This window comes from Pelophylax lessonae (genome assembly GCF_965119305.1).
Source record: "Pelophylax lessonae genome assembly, chromosome: 9".
NCBI lineage: Eukaryota > Metazoa > Chordata > Amphibia > Anura > Ranidae > Pelophylax > Pelophylax lessonae.
The window spans coordinates 36,068,180-36,090,125 of NC_138776.1; the positions used below are offsets into that span (position 1 = coordinate 36,068,180).

Genomic DNA, 21,946 nt, shown 5'->3' on the forward strand with positions numbered 1-21,946 from the left:
TTCTGCCTGACAGGAGTGAAGTGAATGTCATTCTCCCTCCTGTTATTGCACAATGCATGATTTCTGGACTCCTCCGTTCCAGCCACTCATCTCTCCTGCAGCCGTTAATCACTTCTCTCCTTCCAAGCTCCCCTCCCCCTGTTGGTTTGTTCTCCTTCCCGGCCAGGTCACTTTTACTTTGTCCGTTATCCTCGCACTTGTCTTTATCTTCCCTGCACAATCTTAAGTCAGCAGCTATTTTTGTAGCTGGTTGATCTGTTGCACATGTAGACTACATGGGGGAAGGTGCCACTATACTATCTTGATTGTTGTAGGCCTCAACCTCCCCCTCCACAATTTACCGATTCTTGTACTCCTCTCTCTCTCCTGTTCACACTAACCCTTCATCTACTTCTATCTTTCAGCTGTCCTCTCCATAAATCTGTACTGTATGTCTTGCAGCCTCTAGTCCCAGCTCTGAGCATTCCAAGCAGCCATTTAGCTGACCCTGTCCTGTCCCAAAATACAGCCTTAGCCCTTTCTCTACAGTCCTTCACTCTGCTCTTCATTAACATATATTATTACAACCCAGACCCCCCCCCCCCCTATTCACTCAATTATCCCTAATAACTGGTGAACTGTGGTTTGGCCAGTGTAATTGTATGTGCGTCATGAAAGCGCTTTAAAGTCCTGCATGCTGCATCTTTGATTGCTTCAGAAAATGCACTGTGTAATAGAATTCAATTGAAGTGCACCTAAAATCCAGGTACAACGCACATACAATCACACTGTTGTTATTAATATTTATTTGTGCAACTTCTGCATTCATGCAAAAACATTTAACAGTGTCATTTTATAAAATAATTTTTTGAGGGTGCATTTAGGGGCGGGGCAGGGTAGGGGTTAGGTGGGGCAACTGGTGGCGAGTAACCCTTAAGGCCTGGCTAGTAGCTCAGGACTTGAAATTTTGAGCCCTGATATAATTAACATGCTAATTAACTCAGCACTTAAACCAGCCTGAGTGACAAGACTGCCGGCACCAAGGCTAAAACAAAGTACATTACACATTATCCTAAGTATAGGGGCACATACACCAATAAAAACTTTCAAGCAGTCTAATCTCTCTGCACTCTATCCAAAACTAAAAAAAGGTTTGCCTTTAGTTATACTTTAAGCTGATCCTAATGCCCAGCCAATGTACAATAATAAATAGATATTTTCAATATTTGATATTATTTATCACTACCTTTTTTCATGTAATTTGCCAATGCTTCTGATCCCGGATGCCTGGGCGATTACATCATTAGTCGATTTCTGGTGACTCCTAGGATATCGGTGTCATCCTTGGAGTCTTTGTGTAACCTAATAGTCTAATCTTGTGGTATATACAGACAGTATTTTCTTTATTGTCAACAGATTGCTATAACAAGGCCGGAATTTCCACCTACGCCGCCATTTTTAATGAAACCTGTTGACAACACTGTGTACCGGGCACTATGACTAATGCACATGCGTGATATCGGGAGGGCCATGCTGGCTAAAATTTATTGCAGCTACCGCCATTTTTTTATCTAGGGTCACTGCTAAATATATATATATATATATATATATATACCGTATTTTCCGGCGTATAAGACGACTGGGCATATAAGACGACCCCCCCTAATTTTCATCTACCGGTAATACTTATACTTAGGTTACCTTGGAGATATTATACTCGTCGTATAAGACGACCCCCCATTTTTGGGGGATTTTTTTGAGGTTCAAAAGTCTTATAGGCCAGAAAATACAGATAGATAGATAGATAGATAGATAGATAGATAGATAGATAGATAGATAGATAGATAGATAGATAGATAGATAGATAGATAGATAGATAGATAGATAGATAGATAGATAGATAGATAGATAGATAGATAGATAGATCTAGCTATATATAAATAATGTTTGGGGGTTCTAAGCAATTTTCTAGCAAAAAAAAAACTGATTTTAACTTGTTAGCAACAAATGTCAGAAAACGGCTTAGTCTTCAAGTGGTCCAGCATCAACCAAAAATGTATCACCCCTGTGTGCTCTAAACCCTTTTATCATCTTCATCTGGTGAAGGTTCCGTGGGGGTCTGGATGTGTCCCAAGGTCAGACAGGAACAGAGTCTGTGTACACCATGTTTCGGGGTCATGAGATCATGTTCCACGTGTCAACAAAGCTTCCATACACCCCGGGGGACACACAGCAGGTCAGTGTGGTTTTTAACATTGTTTCTTAGTTTTATGAATGGCACAAGATACGTTTTCAAAAGAAATGAGTACTGTTTCTTACTAGGGTTGTAGCTAAAGGTCCAGCAAAAGCAGGGAACCACTATTAGGCTAATGGCTGGTTTAACAAGGTCAATTTTTATAGGCCCAGCAGGACCCGCACCAATTAGGAAACAAATATTTTTACAGAAATAATCCAGCTACATTATATTTTTGTTAGGTCCATATTTGTGCATCACAAATGGTATGGTAGTGTTCTGTTATATTTGTCGGAAACCATAATCCAGATGGAGAAGGAAAGTGCAGTTAAAATCCCAGCTTTAATGAAATGGCAAAAATAACAGTTCAGGAATGTAGTAAAAAAACAGAAGTCAGGGTTTGGATGCCAGAGCAGGTAATCAGACAAGCCAGGAAACCAGAAGTCAGCATAGTCAAGAGCAAAAATCAGGAACAGAAATCAGAAGGGAAGTCAGCCAGGCCAAGTCAGGAAGGAACACACTAGAGATCATAGACCATGCAAGGGCAAGGAGGAAATAAGCTAAGCTGTTTAACCACTTCTGGACCAGCAGGGGTTACCCCCTTAATGACCAGGCCATTTCTTGCAAAACGGCACTGTGTTACTTTAACTGACAATTGCGCAGTCGTTGATGTCCTTTTTCTCCCACAAATAGAGCTTTATTTTGGTGGTATTTGATCACCTCTGCGTTTTTTTGTTTTTCTTTTGTGCTTTTTTACTTTACTATAAAACACAGCCAGGAAAAAAAATTAAAATATTTAAAGTTTTTCATCAATTTAGGCCAATATGTATTTTGCTACATATTGATTGGTTTGCGCAAAAGTTATAGCATTTACAAACGTTGGTAAGTTTTATGGAATTTTTATTTATTTATTTATTTTTTAATTAATAATAGTAGTGATCAGCGATTTTTAGCAGGACTGCGACATTGCGGAGTGGACAAATCAGACCTCTAACTGACACTTTTGACACTTTTTTGGGACCGGTGACACCAATACAGTGATGTAAAAAAAAAATGCACTGTTGCTGTACTAATGACACTGGCAGGGAAGGGGTTAACATCAGGGGAGTTTAAAGGGTTAAGTGTGTCCCTAGGGAGTGCTTTCTAACTGGGGGGGTTGCACTGATTGGGGAAAGACAGAGATCCTGGTTCCTCCTTAGCACCGATCTCCATCTTGTCCCCTTGCAGAACGGCGATCGCCATTCTGCCACTCCCAGGGATGATCGTGGGTGGGCGGGGGACATTTGGTCCACTTGACCCGTTGATTGACATCTCGCTAGCCAATCACAGCGAGATCACACCTGTGGCATCTAATGGCTATTGAACGAAACAATGTACAGATACATTGTTTCGCGCAATAGCGCCACTTTGCCCCTGTATATACACAGAGGCTGGTTGGCAGGTGGTTAAAAAGCAAAAAGGGTCTAGCTGTAGGCTGGACTAATGAGGCAGGTTAACCAATTGCCGACCAGCCGCCATACTTATACTGCAGCAGGTCGGCTTTGTCCCGCCAGACGACGTACCTCCTAGTGGGGGGCGTGTGATGTCCCCGCCGATCCCCGCTGAACAGGCAGATGACAGCTCCATTTCCGCTTACTTTGCAGAGACGGAGCTGTCAGAGCCCCACTCTCCTCTATGGGAGATCGGATGAGAATGGACCACCGGTCCAATTTCATCCGATCCGATTCTCCAGACGGATGGAAAATAGGGTTTCCATCCGTCCGGATTTCACAGACCACATCGGAACGGAGAGCAGCGGCTGTCAGCGGATCCGCTACCCCATAGAGGTGCATGGGGCATCCGAACAGGTCCACCTGAAAAACTGACAGGGACCTGATTGAAAAGCCCGTGTGAAAGGGGCCTAAGTGGAAATCTTTCCAAAGCGAGGAAATGACCCTCTTGCCAGTTTTGCACTCAAATGCATCATTGCAAATTCTACCAGTAGGTGGTTCCACATGTGAACATCTTCTGTCTTGGGAAACACTTCAGAATTGTAGGCAGGGGAAGGTTAGAATAGGATGAATACATTCTGCTCTTCTCAATTACAAATTTCCATCCAGCTGCAGAGAAAACGTCACATTGGGAATGATATCGTCTCATTGGTGTACCAGGACGATGGCTCGGTTTTCTCACCGGATATGATAACGTCCCATTTCCTCCATTGCTTTATCATCATCCAGTCCTGCAGAAGTCACAGTGGTAATACTCTGTACAAGGTGAGAACCTTTTTCTGTAACTTTAGGAGGATGAGGCCATCCACAAAGCCTTTTTTTCTTAATTTTTAAGGCTAATTCGCAATTTTGTAAAAAAAAAAAAAATTAAATAAATAAATAAATAAATAAATAATTAAAAAACAAAAACAAAAGAGCATTGGTAGGTGGGCAATGCAATGGTTGACATGCAGGAATGCTGTTTGAACTCACGGGGCCCTGTACAGCCTACCTAACAGGGCCTCCCCACCTCGAAAATAGCAAGAAAAATGTTTTGCTAAAAATACACTAAAGTCATAGTGGAAACAAACACAACATAACTTACAAAATTACTGCTAAATCTAAAAGATAAAACTGTATTGAGTGGGGATGCAGCAACATATTCATAAAAACAATACAAAAAATAATGGAAAAAGTATATATATTGAAATTATTAAGGGCTGCTTCACACAAAGGTGTGTCTGAGTGTGACTGCTTTTCTGTGTGGTGAGTTTTGCACAGCCAATCAATTTCAATGGGCTGCCAAACATGCAGGAATGCACAAAAAGTACTGTAGAATTATTATTTTTTTTTAAATAGCGGTGCAGCAAACCGGTTGGTACTACGGTACCATTTGTTTTAGTGGCTGTGAATGCACCTGCCATTGCTAGATGTGTGGAGGTGCCAGTAAGAATGAATGGCCCCTGTGTGTGTCTGCAGAGGGAAACACATTTCTTTGTGGTGTGGGACAATGCAAGCTCTTGCCTGCATTCCTGTACCACAAGTGGTGTGAACAAGCCTTGAAGGTTATTTTAGGTAAGGGAATGGGACCAAGGTATTGGGACTGGAGTTGTGGATGCAACTGGTCTAGCGATGAGATTCAGTTAGGATTCTTATAATGAGGCTAGATCTAAGCTTTAGGTCAGTGATCTCCAATATGTGACTTTGAGGCCGAATGTGTCCCTTTGCTTGCTTCTATCAGGCCCTCGGGACACTATTCCTCTCACTGATACAAGGCATAATTCCTGTCACTGACCCAAACAATAGGGTACTATTCCTACCACTAACCCCAACAATGGGGCACTATTCCCCTCACTGACACCAATGAGGGGGCAGTATTTCTCCCATTGACACCAACTGCAGAGGCCTATTCTTCCCACTGACACCAATTATGGAGCACAATTGCTTCCCCTGATATGAACAATGGGACACTATTCCTCCCAAAGACACCAATGATGGGGCACTATTTCTTCCCCTAATGCCAACAATGGGCAACTATTCCTCCCAACAATAACAATGATGGGGCATTCTTTACTCAAATTGATACCAGAGCATTTTCAACTCCCACTGGCCACTGACCAACCCCCTCAAAGTCTGAAGGACAGTAAACTGGCCCTATGTTCAGAAAGTTTGGAGACCCCTGCTATAGGTGATAGAAAATGGGGCACATTAACCAGATTGGTTAGCATATAGTTGAAAAGAAGGAGATGAAATGCAGGCTGGGGTGTGGATCAACAGTGTCCCATGTAGCGGAGAGTGTATAATAATATCTGCTCCCCACTATAAATAGGTCTGCTAGTCTCTGAATGAAACTTCGGGGGACATAGGGGGTAGGGGTTTCTGCTCTGGCTCATTAATTTATGTGGGTAACCCTCAGCTTCAGCCATTGAGCTCTATGAACAGTACAGTATAGGAATACATATGAAATGTAGCTGAATGTACCCCCTACTGGTCATATATGAAAATAGAAAAATAATCCAAGGTAAATTAAGGTAAATATATATATATATATAAGGGATCGACCGATTATCGGCAAATCCAATATATCGAGGGCCGATATGCACTTTCCCCGATATATCGGAATCGGCCTTTTGATTTACCGATATTGCCGATATTTCGGGAAACTGCATGTACCAGGGTGATGCCTGCAGCTAGAGGCATCACCCCGGTACCGGTGTCCAAAGCCGACGGTCGGCTGTCTTGTAATGACAACCGATGCGGCTGAGAAGCCGCTCGGTTGTAATTCCAAGGAGCAGGACTACCCCCCCCCAGTTAAAAAGCCTTCCGCGGCTCGCCTGGGTCTCCTGTCCCCCCGGGAGACCCGGGCATCCTACCTTCACCGCCGCCATCTGACCAGGTCTCCATCTGCACCGCCCCCGTCTGACCGAGTCTCCATTTCTTTGGATTTGGCGCAGCCGAGTACCCGAGTACTTGGCGTTTTGAATGCTTTAAGTGCAGAGGAGGGGTTTGGGGTCTTTTAGACCCCCAGATCCCTCCACCACAGTACCTGTAGACATTTAAAAAAAAATTTTTTTCTTTAATGTCCGAAAATATCGGCAGATATCGGCCAATACCAATATCCGATGACCCAAATATCGGTATCGGTGGTAAAAAAACGATATCGGTCAATCAGTAATATATATACTGCAGCCCTCAAATTTTTCACTCGCCTGCTCGCATTTTGCGAGTGAAAAATGATTGAATGCGAGCAAGGAGAGGAAGAAACAGAACACTGTCTGGACGTGCAAGGGTGGGCAGTGTCCATATCTTTGATGAGGGGGGGGGACGCACTAGGAGCTTCTGCCTTCACATGCCTGACAGGAGTGAATGTCGTTCTCCCTCCTGTTATTGCAGCAGCACAATGCATGATTTCTGGACTCCTCCGTTCCAGCCACTTATCTCTCCTGCAGCCGTTAATCACTTCTCTCCTTCCAAGCTCCCCTCCCCTGTTGGTTTGTTCTACTCGGCCAGGTTACTTTCACTTTGTCCGTCTCCTCGCACTTGTCTTTATCTTCCCTGCACAATCGTAAGTCTGCAGCGATTCTTGTACTCCTCTGTTCACATTAACCCTTCATCTACTTCTATCTTTCAGCTCTCCTCTCCATAAATCTGTACTGTATGTCCTGCAGCCTCTGGTCCCAGCTCTGAGCATTCCAAGCAGCCATTTAGCTGACCCTGTCCTGTCCTGTCCCAAAATACAGCCTTAGCACTTTCTCTACAGTCCTTCACTCTGCTCTTCATTAACATATATTATTACAACCCAGACCCCCCAGCCCCCCTATTCACTCTCTTATCCCTAATAACTGGTGAACTGTGGTTTGGCCAGTGTAATTGTATGTGCGTTTTACCTGGATTTTAGGTGCATTTCTACTGAATTTCTATTACAAAGTGCGTTTTCATGAAAGCGCTTTAAAGTCCTGCATGCTGCATCTTTGATGCGGCTTCAGAAAATGCACTGTGTAATAGAATTCAATAGAAGTGCACCTAAAATCCAGGTAAAACGCACATCTAATCACACTGTTGTTATTAATATTTATTTGTGCAACTTCTGCAGTCATGCAAAAACATTTAACAGTGTAATTTTATAAAATAATTTTCTGAGGGCGCATTTAGGGGCAGGGCAGGGTAGGGGTTAGGTGGGGCAAGTAGTGGCGAGTAACCCTTAAGGCCTGGCTAGTAGCTCAGGACTTGAAATTTTGAGCCCTGTATACTGTATATATGAAATATAGACTATATATACCTGAAATATGTGTAGCACCCTTGTCTTAATGCAAGGTTGCTGTTAAATTTAGTTTGCTGGGCCTTAACTAGCTTGGCTGTAATTTTACTGTGGTTAATTGGACTTCCTCTCTTAATCTGGTTTGACTGCGTTTCTCCCTTCCGTCAGTAGGTGGCACTGTTGCCTCTGACTCTAGTGTGAGAATTACAGTTAAACAAACTGTTAATGTCCATGTGTCTCTCAGCCAATTACAGTGTCACTACGGCATTCTGGGAGATCTTATTTAAAGGATGGGAGGTCCAATAATCGCTCTCTTCCCGCCCGGACCCCCTTGGGGGAGGGTGTGTGCTGCTGTTTGCTGCTGACTAGGCCTGAAGCCTGAGGCCTGGTCAGATACCTGGGATTCTGCTGAGGAGAGCCAGCGACCCACATGGGAAAGATCATCCACAGACATCCAGTAACCTGTGTGAGTAACCTGCTTGTTTCTTATGGAGGACAGCTGTCCAGACAGTACAGACCACAGAAAGGGATTGTGTCTAGTGGAGAGAAGATGTCTCCCAGATCAATCTGAAGCTCATGGATACCTAGTGATTCTCAAGGTCTGTTATCCTGTACTGCTGTCTGAATACCTGTCTTTTGCAGTGGGAGTCTGCCTAATAGACTGTTCTTAAAGGGTGTCCTGGACCCTACCCCTCTCTCCCCCGGTTTATTCTTGTCCTGTTGAGAAGAAATAAACTATTCTTTTACTTCAGCATAAAAGTGACTGGTGCCCAGCATTTATTTTACCTGCATCACTACCCACCATGCCTGACAATCCACACCCACAGGAGGTATGTAGCCCCTCTCTGCCTCTGAAGGTCATCACTAGGCCCTAGGGGGTTCTTGGGGGTCCGCTACATATGAAAAAAAAGGTTGACATAAATAAAGAAAGAAGATAAGGAAACATTCTTTTAACCATTTTGGATGACTCCTCTCTTATAACACATTTTTATCTGGACAAGTGTTTTCTAATTTACAAAAATCTCCTAATATACAGTATATTGTCTTCCCAGGTCTCGGTTACAGCTCGGGATGATGTGCCAGGATTTGGACCAGCTCTTCCAAATCCTACTGTGTTTCAAAAGGTAATCAAGATGACAATCTTTCCTTATACAGGGGAGGATACCTATATATTTACACTAGACATACTGTATACCTTGGTGATTTGCTGAACAAATCTAGATAATTTCCAAATACTTTATACCCAGGGTTAATGTCTTCTCCTGAAAACAATTGTCCTACCTTCCATGGATTTTCATATGTGTTCTCTTATATTTGTTGCCCCTCACCAACAACTACCACCATCAGTATGATATTACTTGGGAAGCTATTCATTTAGTTTTCTGGCTTAAACACTGCACTCTGAACAGCAGTGGATTGTGGTAACTGCTGTCTAGATCAAAACTTCTCAACCACCAGGCCACAGCCTGGTGCCACACCACAACCTCCTTCTTGCCATGAATGGACAAGAACTCCCTACGTTCCATGTTCGAACACCAGTTAGTTAGTTAATCCTGAGTACATTGGAGAGCTACACCGCTTAGAACCCTTAAAGGGTCTATACCCAGAACTGTATCAGAGGGGAGATTGTGTTCGCAAGATACTCTTGAATCTTCCCCATCACTCACGCAGCTCAGTAGCAGTACTAAAGGTGCGTGCTTTGCTCACTGATAGTGAGTGCTAGGAGAGCAGGAATGCCAAGAGCTCTCCTTCTTCCTAATGATCCTCCTCTTCTGAGCATCATTTTCTACTCCATGAGAAGCTCAACATACAGAATCTCACAAAAATGAGTACACCCCTTAGATTTTTGTAAATATTTTATTATATCTATTCATGTGACAACACCGAAGAAATGACCCTTTGCTACAATGTAAAAAAGTGAGTGTACAGCTTGTATAACAGTGTAAGTTTGCTGTCCCCTCAAAATAACTCAACACACAGTCAATAATGTCTAAACCACTGGCAACAAAAGTGAGTACACCCCTAAGTGAAAATGTCCAAATTGGGCCCAAAGTGTTAATATTTTGTGTGGCCACCATCATTTCCCAGCAGTGCCTTAACCATCTTGGGCATGGAGTTCACCAGAGCTTCACAGGTGTCCACTGGAGTCCTCTTCCACTCCTCCATATCAACATCATGGAGCTGGTCGATGTTAGAGACCTTGCACTCCTGCACCTTCCATTTGAGGATGCCCCACAGATGCTCAATAGGGTTTAGGTCTAGAGACATGCTTGGCCAGTCCATCACCTTTACCCTCAGCTTCTTTAGCACGGCAATAATCATCTTGGAGGTCTGTTTGGGGTCGTTATCATGTTGGAATACTGCTCTGTGGCCCAGTCTCTGAAGGGAGGGGATCATGCTCTGCGTCAGTATGTCACAATACATGTTGGCATTCATAATTTCCCTCAATGAACTGTAGCACCCCAGTGCCGGCAGCAATTAACGCAGCCACAGATCATGACACTCCCACCACCATGCTTGACTGTAGGCAAGACACATTTGTCTTTGTACTCCTCACCTGGTTGCCACTATACACACTTGACACCATCTGAACCAAATAAGGTTATCTTGGTCACATCAGACCACAGGACATGGTTCCAGTAATCCATGTCCTTAGTCTGCTTGTCTTCAGCAAACTATTGGTGGGCTTTCTTGTGCATCATCTTTAGAAGAGGCTTCCTTCTGGGATCACAGCCATGCAGACCAATATGATGCAGTGTGCGGTGTATGGTCTGAGCACTGACAGGCTGACCCCCCGCTCCTTCAACCTCTGCAACAATGCTGGCAGCATACGTCTATTTCCCAAAGACAACCTCTGTTTATGATGCTGAGCACGTGCGCTAAACTTCTATGGTCGACCATGGTGAGGCCTGTTCTGAGTGGAACCTGTCCAGTTAAACCGCTGTATGGTCTTGGCCACCATGCTGCAGCTCAGTTTCAGGGTCTTGGCAATATTCTTATAGCCTAGGCCATCTTTATGTAGAGCAACAATTCTTTTTTTTTTTTTAGATCCTCAGAGAGTTCTTTGCCATGAGGTGCCATGTTGAACTTCAAGTGACCAGTATGAGAGAGTGAGAGCAATAACACCAAATATAACACACCTGCTCCCCATTCACACCTAAGACCTTGTAACACTAATGAGTCACATGACACCAGGGAGGGAAAATAGCTAATTGGGCTAAATTTGGACATATTCACTTAGGGGGTGTACTCACTTTTGTTGCCAGCGGTTAAGACATTAATAGCTGTGTGTTGAGTTATTTTGAGGGAACAGCAAATTTACACTGTTTTACAAGCTGTACACTTAATATTTTACATTGTAGCAAAGTGTTGTTTCTTCAGTGTTGTCACATAAAAAGATATAATAGACTGTAAGCTCTAACAAGCAGGGCCCTCTGATTCCTAATGTATTAAAGTGTATTGTATTTGTACTGTCTACCCTCAAGTTGTAAAGCGCTGCGTAAACTGTCGGCGCTATATAAATCCTATATAATAATAATATAATAAAATATGTACAAAAATGTGAGGGGTGTACTGACTTTTGTGACATACTGTAGATAAATCACTAGGACAAGATGGCTTACACCCAAGAGCCCTTAAAGAACTCAGTCAGGTTAAAGCCAGACCGCTGTTCCTAATCTTTATGAACAGCATACTGACAGGATTGGTACCAGCTGATTGGCGAAAAGCCCATGTGGTACCAATATTCAAAAAAGAGCAGAGATATATTCCTGGAAACTATAGGCCTGTCAGTCTAACATCGGTAGTTTGTAAACTATTTAAGAGGATGATAAGGGACCATATCCAAGTATTTACAGATGAAAACAGTATCATTAGCAGAAGTCAGCATGGGTTTACGAAAGGACCCTCTTGGCAAACCAAGCTATTAACATTTCACGAGGGAGTGAGCTGCCATCTGGACAGAGGTAGGTCAGTGAATGTGGTGTATCTGGATTTTGCAAAAGCATTTGATACAGTCCCCCACAAATGCTTAATCTACAAACTGAGGTCAGTGGGTACCATAGGGTTTGTTTTTGGACAGAAGTCTGGCTGCAGGAGCAAGCCAAAAGTGATAAATATTGTGTACTCAGGATGGTCTACAGTGGCTAGTGGGGTGCCCCAAGGCTCTGTCCTGGGACCAATTCTGTTTAATTTGTTTATAAATTATATAGAGGATGGGATAAATTGCTTGATATCAGTGTTTGCTCACGACACAAAAATATGTAGGGCAATAGTATCACAGCAAGATATAGACCTGAATAAATTAATGGAGTGGGCTACTAGATGGCAAATGAAGTTTAACATTGCAAAATGTAAAGTAGTGCACTCAGAGGGTAAAAAAATAAACACAAATTACTCACTAGGGGGAGAACCCCTAGGGGATTTCAGTATGGAAGAGGATCTAGGGGTCCTAGTAGAAGACAGACTGAGCAAAAGCATGCTGTAACAAGCAAAGCTAGCAGAGTATTAGCATGCATTAAAAAGGGAATTTACTCCAGAGATAACACTACAGTATAATCCTGCCACTTTTAAAAACTCTGGTTCAGCCACATCTGGAGTATTCTGTCCAGTTCTGGTCACCAATCCTCAGAAAGGATGTGCTGGAGCTGGAGAGAGTCCAGAGAAGGGCAACTAAATTAATATGGGGACTGGAGGACCTCAATTATGAGGAACAACTACGAGTGCTAAATGTATTCTCCCTGGAGAAGAGACGCTTGAGAGGAGATATGATAGCAATATACAAATATCTCAATGGTGATCCCAGCATAAGTGTGAAACTTTTCAGTCCCAGGGAGTGTAAGAGGACACGTGGCCACATGATGAGACTGGAAAAGAAGCGGCTTAACCTTAAGCTGCGTAGGGGTTTTTTCACTGTCAGGGCAGTAAGAAAGTGGAACTCTCTTCTGCAATCGGTGGTGTCGGCACGTGCAGAGTTTAGCACGTGCATCCTAGTGAAAACAATATATACGGGGATATAGGAAATTATTTTCTACACACACACCAACACAGGTTGAACTGGATGGACTATTGTCTTCATTCAATCTTACCCTTTATATAACTATGTGCCTCATGCTTGGGAATGTTAGGCACCATATGGACTGTGCTTCCACCTAGACAGGCTCATACAGGGGAGCAAAGCCATCAGCAACTATGGTCAGATACTAGCAGCTCACTGCTGGACCTTCTGAGCATTAGGAATGGTTTTAACCAAACCATTAGATGCTCATTACTAAAAAAAATAAAAAAATATGTGTATTAGGGGATTTTAACATTTTCGCAGACTCCCAAGCTGGCTCCTGTCTTATGATAAGTACCAGCACTAACACCAGTGATGTTTGGGAGTATTTTCCCTGGGGCACACCATTCCACCAACACCAATGATTTAAGGGGCCATTCTCCCCTTTGGACCACTATCAAACTGACACCAGTAATTTCAATGTATGTTTTTTTCCTGGGGGTCACTATCCCAATGACACTAATGATTTTGTGTGTTGTTCTTTACTGGTAACCAAACCCTACTGACAACGATGACTTGAAGGGGACTTTTTTCTATTGGTCGCTATCCCGCTGAGACCAATGATTTGGGGAATTATTCTTCATTGGTGACCACTACTCCACTTAGACTTATAATTTGAAGTAGTGTTTTTTTCTTGGGTCACTATCTCAATGACACCACTGATTTGAGGAGTTCTTCACTGGTGGTCACTATCCCACTAACATCAGTGATTTGACAAATTATTCTTCACTGATGGCCACTACTGACATCAGTGAGTTGGAGGGCATTTTTCTGGGGCCCACTCTTCTATTGACATCAAATATTTGAGAGATTATTTTCCCCTGGGCTCCATATTAATGCCCACGGGTTTGGAATGGGGAGCCTAACAAGCTTATATATTGTAGGTTAGGTTTGCCCATGTTATATACATCATATTTATCCAATTTACCCAATAACAAGTCTTTCCTCCTAGAACCAGCAGTTTCGAGAATTCCTTCTCACCAAATTGATCAATGCTGAGGTCAGCTGCTACAAGGCAGAGAGGTTCTCCAAGCTTCAGGTGAGGATCATGTACGTCGGGGCATCTGATGTCTTCTGAGTGGTATCTAGATCTAGACATGAAGGGTAAATAACCCATCAGAATGACCATGAGGGCTTAGCCAGGGATTCAGTAGAGTGTTCTTCTAGGTCATACCATTTTCCTGTATAATAACACGAGTCCAAATTGAAGGTAGTTTGGATTTCACTTAGCAGCATTTCTTCACCATTCAATCACATTATGTGTGGCACACATATCAGGCAATTGTGACCTGGTAATACACTTGTGGTTGTGGGAGGAATCTTTATTTCACGCTTGTCACAATATTTATGTATCTTGTTTTTTCACATACCACTATATTTGTTGTGGCTGTTGATTTGAACATCCTTTATAATTTGAATAAACATATTGTTTATGCACTTATTTTCTAAGGAGTTTTTACTCACAATAATTGGTGACACTTTGACATTTGTTTGTATTTATTTTCCTATATTATTATTTTAACTCACGCCAGTTCGTGGCATTTTATCATTTAAATCACCTTAAGGTAGCGCTGATACCAATCGTCACATCTTCAATTTTTCACTCTCACCCTTGCACTTAAGGGTTGATTGGTGGCAGCTTACACCTTTTTTTATCCATAAATACTTTTTTTATCCACACTCTCTTCATATATTACAAATCCGTAGCGCTGGTCATCTTCTCTTTAATATTTGCTTTCTTTGTGTTTTTTCTTCTCTGAGCATGCCCAGGCTTGCTCATAAGATTTTTGTCTGACAAAATCTGTACTGACTGATGGAAAATCGGCCGTTGTGTTGACGGCCAACAAAAATTTTATAGTCTGCACACCAGATTTTTTGTGGCCGAAAAGTCGGAGTTGGTTGTCGGAAGCATCATACTAACAAGCCGAAAATCGGCAGATCGGACGTTGGACGAAAATTCCCCGCCAATTTTCTACGCGTGTGTACGGGGCTTTAGGGATCAGGCACAAGATTAAGCTAATGTCAAGGTTTAGGGGTTTAAGGGATACATTAAATGTTTGAGCGCTGGCTAAAACACCATCCACCCATGTCAACAGGCATTCTATTCAAATGCTGCATTTTCTATTTAAATGCATTGAGCTGTTTTCAAATGGAAAACAGTGTTTCAAGAAAAGGCTGTTTTTGGCCTTCTTTGCCAGCAGTTCAAATGTACCTCAATAAAACATGCTGCGCCCAAGGAAAAGCAGCGCAACACAATGCAGGTCAACTGCAGCCTTTGACCTGCCTTGGTTTTTCTCAGTTAAAGTCAATAGGATTATTTAGCTGACCTGCATTTGATGTCCATTCCAAGTGCATGTCAACACAGCAATACAATGTCAATCGAAATAAGCCCCTAAGCAGCCAAACACTGAAATATCAGCTTAGACTGATTCTATAAAGTATATATTGAACCATTTTGAGTCAGAGCCTCTAAGAGTGAGAGCCCAGAGCATAGTGATGGTTCCACCAGGCTAAGGTCATGTAGATAGAAGCAGAAAAGGTTGTCGCTCTTAGGTTTGCTTTGTATCCCAGTGTCACCTTACAATAAAACTTTATTGTTCAGGACATGCCTTAGGACTTCACCACACTGACAGTAGTGTGTGATTGGTCTTTTGCAGATGAGGTCAAGAAGATTACAACCATGCCGGTGTCTTAACCATTATAGTTGCATATTGCTGTTCTTTGCCCAGCCAAAAAATGTTATCTTCGTTTTTTTGCATAGAATAGAGAGAGATTAGAACCCATTTTAGGTTTTTCTTGCCACCTGGAGCTCCATTCTAAAGATTTTCCTCTTCTGCTGAGAAAGATTTACTAGGCAGGAAGTAGGGGAGCTCTCTAACAGCAACATAGGCATATATAAAGATGGTTTTCTTTAGTAGAGTAGAGGAAGCCTAGAACTCACTTCCTGTTTGGTAAAAATCATTGTCAGCAGGACAGGAAGTGAGGGTAAATCTCTCTAAAGGAACCTGGAAAAACAATATAAACACAACAGGAGTTCTAATCTTTCCTCACTATATCCAAAACTAGAAAACACATTTTTGGCCTGACATACACTCGAAAGGACATACGTCTAAAGGAGTATATCTGACATTCACCAAACATTGATGGCAGGTCAGTCTTCCAGGTATACGTGTTGTAAGTATTATTGATTGATTCACCGCCAGTAAATGTTTGGTGAAAGTTTCATCCAGTGCTTTATAAATAAGCCTCTAAGTATTTATCTCCTGTTAACTGTAGAGTCATATCTATTTGAAACCTTCATTGTAAGAAGTAGTGAATAAGCCAAGGTAGCCTAGAATATATGGAAGTTTGGACAATGGTTGGGAGCAAGTGATGGTGGAAACTGGCCTCAAACTACCAACAAATGCGCGAACACTTAGAAAATGTCTTGACTCTTTAGGAGCGAACACGCAGCTGCCTTATGGACACTCTGTATGAAGAACTATTTCTGCACAGTCAGACAGTCCTGGGGACAATGGATGAGAGTTCTGGAGACAAGATGGAAAACCCCTCTAGTGGTTTTTTGGAAAACTTTAAAGTAAGTGAGGGGAGGATGGGCATCATTTAGTGTGACATCTATGAGAATTGTTTCCCTTTGTGTTCCATTTTTTATCCACTTAATGAATTTGTTACACATCAGGGTTGTGTTAGACAATGGTGTTGATTTACTAAAGGCAAATATACTGTGCACTGCAAGTGCATTTGCTACAGAGCTTAGTAAATGAGGTGAAGCTTCGCTTTGCAAAGATTACCCAATGACATGCAAGGAATAAAAACTGCATTTGTGCTTGCACGTGATTGGATGATAGAAATCAACAGCTTCTTGTTTTTTCAGAGCTTCCCATCAGAAACCAGGGGTCCATGAAAGCAATCCAGTGGCTGTTTAGCTGCTGGATTTCTTCCATCTGTAAAAACATTTACTCTCTGTGTCTTAACGTTATGTGACGTCAGAAGGGGGTGGTGCCCTTGGGTGATTTACCCAGGTGGCCCCTTGCCTATAAAACAGCTGTCAAAGCTCAAGAGCGTCATTCGGCGGGTACGCCTCAGAAGAGGCGAGAAACCTCTTTGAATTTTTTGCTATTTTTCGGGTGAGGCAAGCATCATGACTGATGATGGATTTACATCGAGGGACACTATTTTTTTTTATTTTTATTTTTGAATAAAACACTTCTTTTGTGTTTATTTTTTTGTACACTTTTTTGGTGAATGGGTAAGGGTACGATGTACCTGATACCCATTCACATAGGGGGGGGGGGGGTGTGATCTTGGGGCCCCCTTGTTAAAGGGGGCTTCCGGATTCCGATAAGCCCCCCACTCACAGACCCCCCACATCCACAGCCCAGGGTTGTCGGGAAAAGGCCCTTGTCCCCATCAACAAGGGGACAAGGTGCTTTGGGGGGCACCCCAAAGCACCCTCCCAGTGTTGAGGCCAAGCGGCCTGGTATGTTTCAGGAGGGAGGGGTGCTCGCTCGCCCCCTCCTCACAGCCTGTCAGGCTACTTGCTCGGATAAGGATCTGGTATGGATTTTGCCGTTATTTTTTAAAAAATTCTGCATGAAGTTCCCCTTAAAATCTGTACCAGACCCGAAGGGCCTGATATAGATTTTTTTTTGGGGGGGGGGGGGACCCATGCTTTTTTTTTTTAATTCTGTCATAGGGTTCCCCTTAACCACTTAAATACAGGGCACTTTCAACCCCTTCCTGCCTAGACCAGTATTCAGCTTTCAGTGCTCATTGGCATCTATTGGAAATATTGGTCAGCTTGGCATGGCACTGCTCCCCGTCTTTAACATTGGTGTCTATGGGAAATATTGGTCAGCTTGGCATGGCACTGCTCCCTGACTCTATGGGAAATCTGGTCAGCTTGGCATGGTACTGCTCACAAACTATAAGTGACAGGGACACAAAGCTTGGGGAGCACTGAGAGGAGACCCAGGAGGACTACAAGATATATATACATTTTAAAAGTAGGGTATAACATGTACACTACACTGACTGCACTAAACTAACTCAACACACTATCCCCTAAGCACCTGCCTAATCTCTATTGTCACACACTATACATGGCTGCCGTGTCAGCAGCATTATATAGTGTGGGGCGTGGACATAGCCCCTGAGCATTGATTGGCTAAAGGCACCCTGCCTTTGGCCAATCATGGCTCTGACAGGACGTTATGCTGTGATTGGCCAAAGCATACAGGTCAGGTGCATGCTTTGGCCAATCACAAGCACCCAATGCACTGCAATCGCGTAGTGCATTATGGGGCACTCATCGGCGGGCGAACTTTCCCCCGAGCGCCCCGGTAGTTTGTGTGTTCAGCGAACACACAAACACCCGATGTTCAAGTTGAACTTACGTTCAACTCGAACATCCGGCCCATCCCTAATCAGGAATATGAAATTCTGGATTTACATATTCTTATATGAAATCTTCTAAATAAATGTGCTGATGCACTTCAGGGGTCTTAGAGTGTACCTCGCTTCTTCAGGGCTTCCAAGTCTGCCTTTCTGCATCATTCAAATTCCTAATAAGTATCAGCATGAGCAGATGTTCATCAATAAGCTGCCTTGAATTTGGTCCTGCTGGTTGGTGTGCTGTATGATGAATAATTTTATTTAGAGTGATCCCAATAAATCTCCTCTATTCAATCTTTTGCCTCATTATAATTTCTTTCTTTTAGACCTTCTCTTTGTCTCTGAGGAGTCCTCAGCGCTCTCGTGACGCTCTCTCACGTGGGTGTAGAAGTAGCAGCATTGCGATAGAAAGCGTCTCAGAGGAGAAAAGGTATTACTTATAGGTATTATTATAAGGTATTATTATAAATATTTACGAGTTTTGGGGATTTAGACATCTCCCCCTTCTTTCGGGGGCCCAAAGACTTTGTGTGGTTGGGAGGACTCAAAAAAACCAGCATTGTCACCAAAATGAATATGCATGCAGCTTCTACACCGACCCTAGACAAATTCAGTCTTCAAATAATTCATTTTAGTGACTGTACCATTTTTTGAGTCCTTTTAACTACATACAATATTTGAGCCTAGAAGAAGGGGAGAGTTTTAACCCTCAAAACGTGTTGGCTGTTTTATGTCCTCTTGTTATGAATCCACACCAGTATTAAGATGTTTGGACTCTTAGTGCCTTGGTCTGGTGCTCTCATTAGACTTTCTATTCCTTGATTCCAAACCCTGGTTCCCCTAGCTAAGGAGTAGGGATAGGCTTTATGTTTGAGTCGCTGAACACACAAACAAATGGGGCTCTCGGTGGGAAATTCACCCGTCGCACCCGAAAAATAGAAGAAAAAAAAACGCTCCCGCCTCTTCACACGCCTCCCGCGTAACGACCTGTTTGGTGCAGTGAATAAACTACTGACGCAGCGTCAGAAGGGGCAGTGCCAACGTGTGATATAACTGGGTGTCTCCGTTCCTTTCCTATACAAGAGCTGTCACCGCTCAAACGGCTCATTACGCAGGAGGCGTGTGAAGAGGCGGGAGGATCTTTTTTTTTTTTCTATTTATTGGGTGCGGCGGGCAACGTGATTGATGATGGATTTTACATTGGCGGACACTATTTTTTGTTTTTATTATACAATAAATAAAGTCAAAAACTGTCTTTTGTGTTTATTTTTTTTGTACACTATTTTGGTGAATGGATAGGGGTACGATGTACCCGCTATCCATTCACATAGGGGGGGCCAGGATCTGGGGGCTCCCTTGTTAAAGGGGGCTTCCAGATTCCGATAAAACCCCCACCCACAGACCCCGACAACCACAGCCCAGAGTTGTCCGGAAGAGGCTCTTGTCCCCATCAACATGGGGACAAGGTGTTTTGGGGGGGCGCCCCAAAGCACCCTCCCCATGTTAAAGGGCAAGTGGCCTGATATGGTTCAGGAGGGGGGGCTGTCAGGGAAATGGCCATAGGAAAACTGGCAACTTTGCCAGTAATAGAAATGGACGCTCCTGACTCAACTGACACAGCCCTCTGCTGGCCTGTCAGGGAAATGGCCATAGGAGAACTGGCAACATTGCCAGTAATAGAAATGGATGCTTCTGACTCAACTGAACAGCCCTCTGCTGGCCTGTCAGGGAAATGGCCTATAAAAGGTGGCCATAGGATCAGACTCATTGCTGGATTATCTCTCAGCTTCCTGTGCTTCCTGTTTCCTGTTTGGATTTCCTGTTGTGACTTGGCTTGTTCCTGATTCCGTTTGATCTCCTCCTCCTGGTTTGACCCTTGGCTTCTCCCACTGACCGTGCTTCCGTTACCTACCGTGTATGACCCTGGCTTGCTTCAAGAGGCTATTCTGGTTTTCTCTTGTGCATGATCTCGGCTTGTACCACGGTTTCCACTACTAGAGAATATTCCTTGGCACAAGGTAGCCCGGCTGCTTCAGAGCCTTGAAGACTCTGCTGCGATTCCAGCCTGTTCCAGTTTGCTCTCGGATTGCTCCTGGTTCTACCTACCTGCCTGCAGCTGGTAACCCGTCCCACTTGGGGCGCCACACCCTTTGTACCATCTCCAGGGGTGTGCCGCACTGAGCCGCAAGGGGAGCCCTCTCAGCACCTTGGCCTCGGATCAGGTAACCCTGACAGGGGCGCTTGCTCGCCCCTCCCCCCCAATACTGGGGGTCTGGTATGGATCTTGGGGGGGACCCCACGCCATTTTCTGTTTTTTTTTTTTTTCAATTTTGGCGTGGGTGTAACGGAACCACAATCCACACTGTGTTTGTGGGTTCCGTCAGTATACAGCTTCCTACAGTCTTGAACATAGATATCAGATATTCCAGCCACCCTACATACAAAACTAGCTGACGACTTAGCTTGTGTGAATCTGAAAACAACTAATCAACTTTATTGAACAATCTCACACAATTTATACACACATGAGGACCTCCCCCTCCTGATCAAATTACCCCATCAGGTTACATGCCTGTTTACATTATCATATGCAGATGAAATTGTGTACAGAAATAGCATTAACCTGAACTAATTATCTAACCATCTTGACAGAAACAACATGTGAGTTCATTAACAATGGGGCAGACAGGCTTAATACACATCACACCTCAATACACAGACAATAGGGAGAGACCACCAGTGACAGACTGTCCGTCTCTGACATTGAAGAACATAGAACAGAGGCCAATGTGATTAGCTCTTTAAATTAACATGTTCAGAATCAAACAGGCCAGGAATAGTCTTCACACATCTCCTGAGATATATGGTTGACAAATATTACTGTCCCATTTGAAGTAATTCAAACCATATTCTCAGTGTCCACTAAGTACCTGTCTATCATTTCCTTGGTCACCCTATGTCCCTAATAGACACAGGGTGACTTACACATAAGAGGGGCCTAGGGAGCTGAGACAGGGATTTCCCAACCTCTCTAAGGTAAGCTGGGTTCCACAGGCCCCCCAACCAAAGTGACTCCCGTCACAGTGGGGTTCCCCTTAAAATCCATACCAGACCCGAAGGGCTTTTCATGTTCGTGTCCCATAGACTATAATAGAGTTTGCATGTTCGCTAGAACTTTTTCCCTGTACGAGATGTTCTGGTGCGAAACGAACAGGGGGCTGTTCGGCCCATCACTACTAAAGAGTACCCTTACTTTTGTGGAAGTAACCTTACCAGAACCATAGCACCCTGCTTAAAAGTGACATTTAATTGCAAGCTGAAGATGTCAGCCATCATATATGATCTTTACAATCCCTTCCTCATTATTACAGACAGGGCAACCATTAGACATCTTAGGGCCCAATACAGTCTGTCTGACAAAGGCCACTCCCACCCCCCACCCAAAGGTATTTAAAGATGCCCTTCTATGCCTCAAGGCCCCCTGCTGAACTAATGGGGGCCAGGCTTGGTACAGGTGGGCCGGCTCTACCTCCTGTCAGAGGCCCTGATTACAACAC

General features: G+C 43.5%; 1 protein-coding gene across 1 annotated transcript in view; it reads left to right on the forward strand.

The window, feature by feature from the left end:
• The window catches only part of LOC309563050 (rap1 GTPase-activating protein 1-like), a 183,085-nt gene that overhangs the window by 131,121 nt on the left and 30,018 nt on the right, over positions 1 to 21,946 (forward strand). The window contains exons 12-17 of the mRNA XM_082267332.1: positions 2,086 to 2,215; positions 4,312 to 4,467; positions 8,992 to 9,063; positions 13,948 to 14,034; positions 16,435 to 16,572; positions 18,716 to 18,819. Of these exons, the coding sequence (XP_082123458.1) occupies positions 2,086 to 2,215; positions 4,312 to 4,467; positions 8,992 to 9,063; positions 13,948 to 14,034; positions 16,435 to 16,572; positions 18,716 to 18,819 (687 nt within the window). The remainder of the gene's footprint in view (positions 1 to 2,085; positions 2,216 to 4,311; positions 4,468 to 8,991; positions 9,064 to 13,947; positions 14,035 to 16,434; positions 16,573 to 18,715; positions 18,820 to 21,946) is intronic.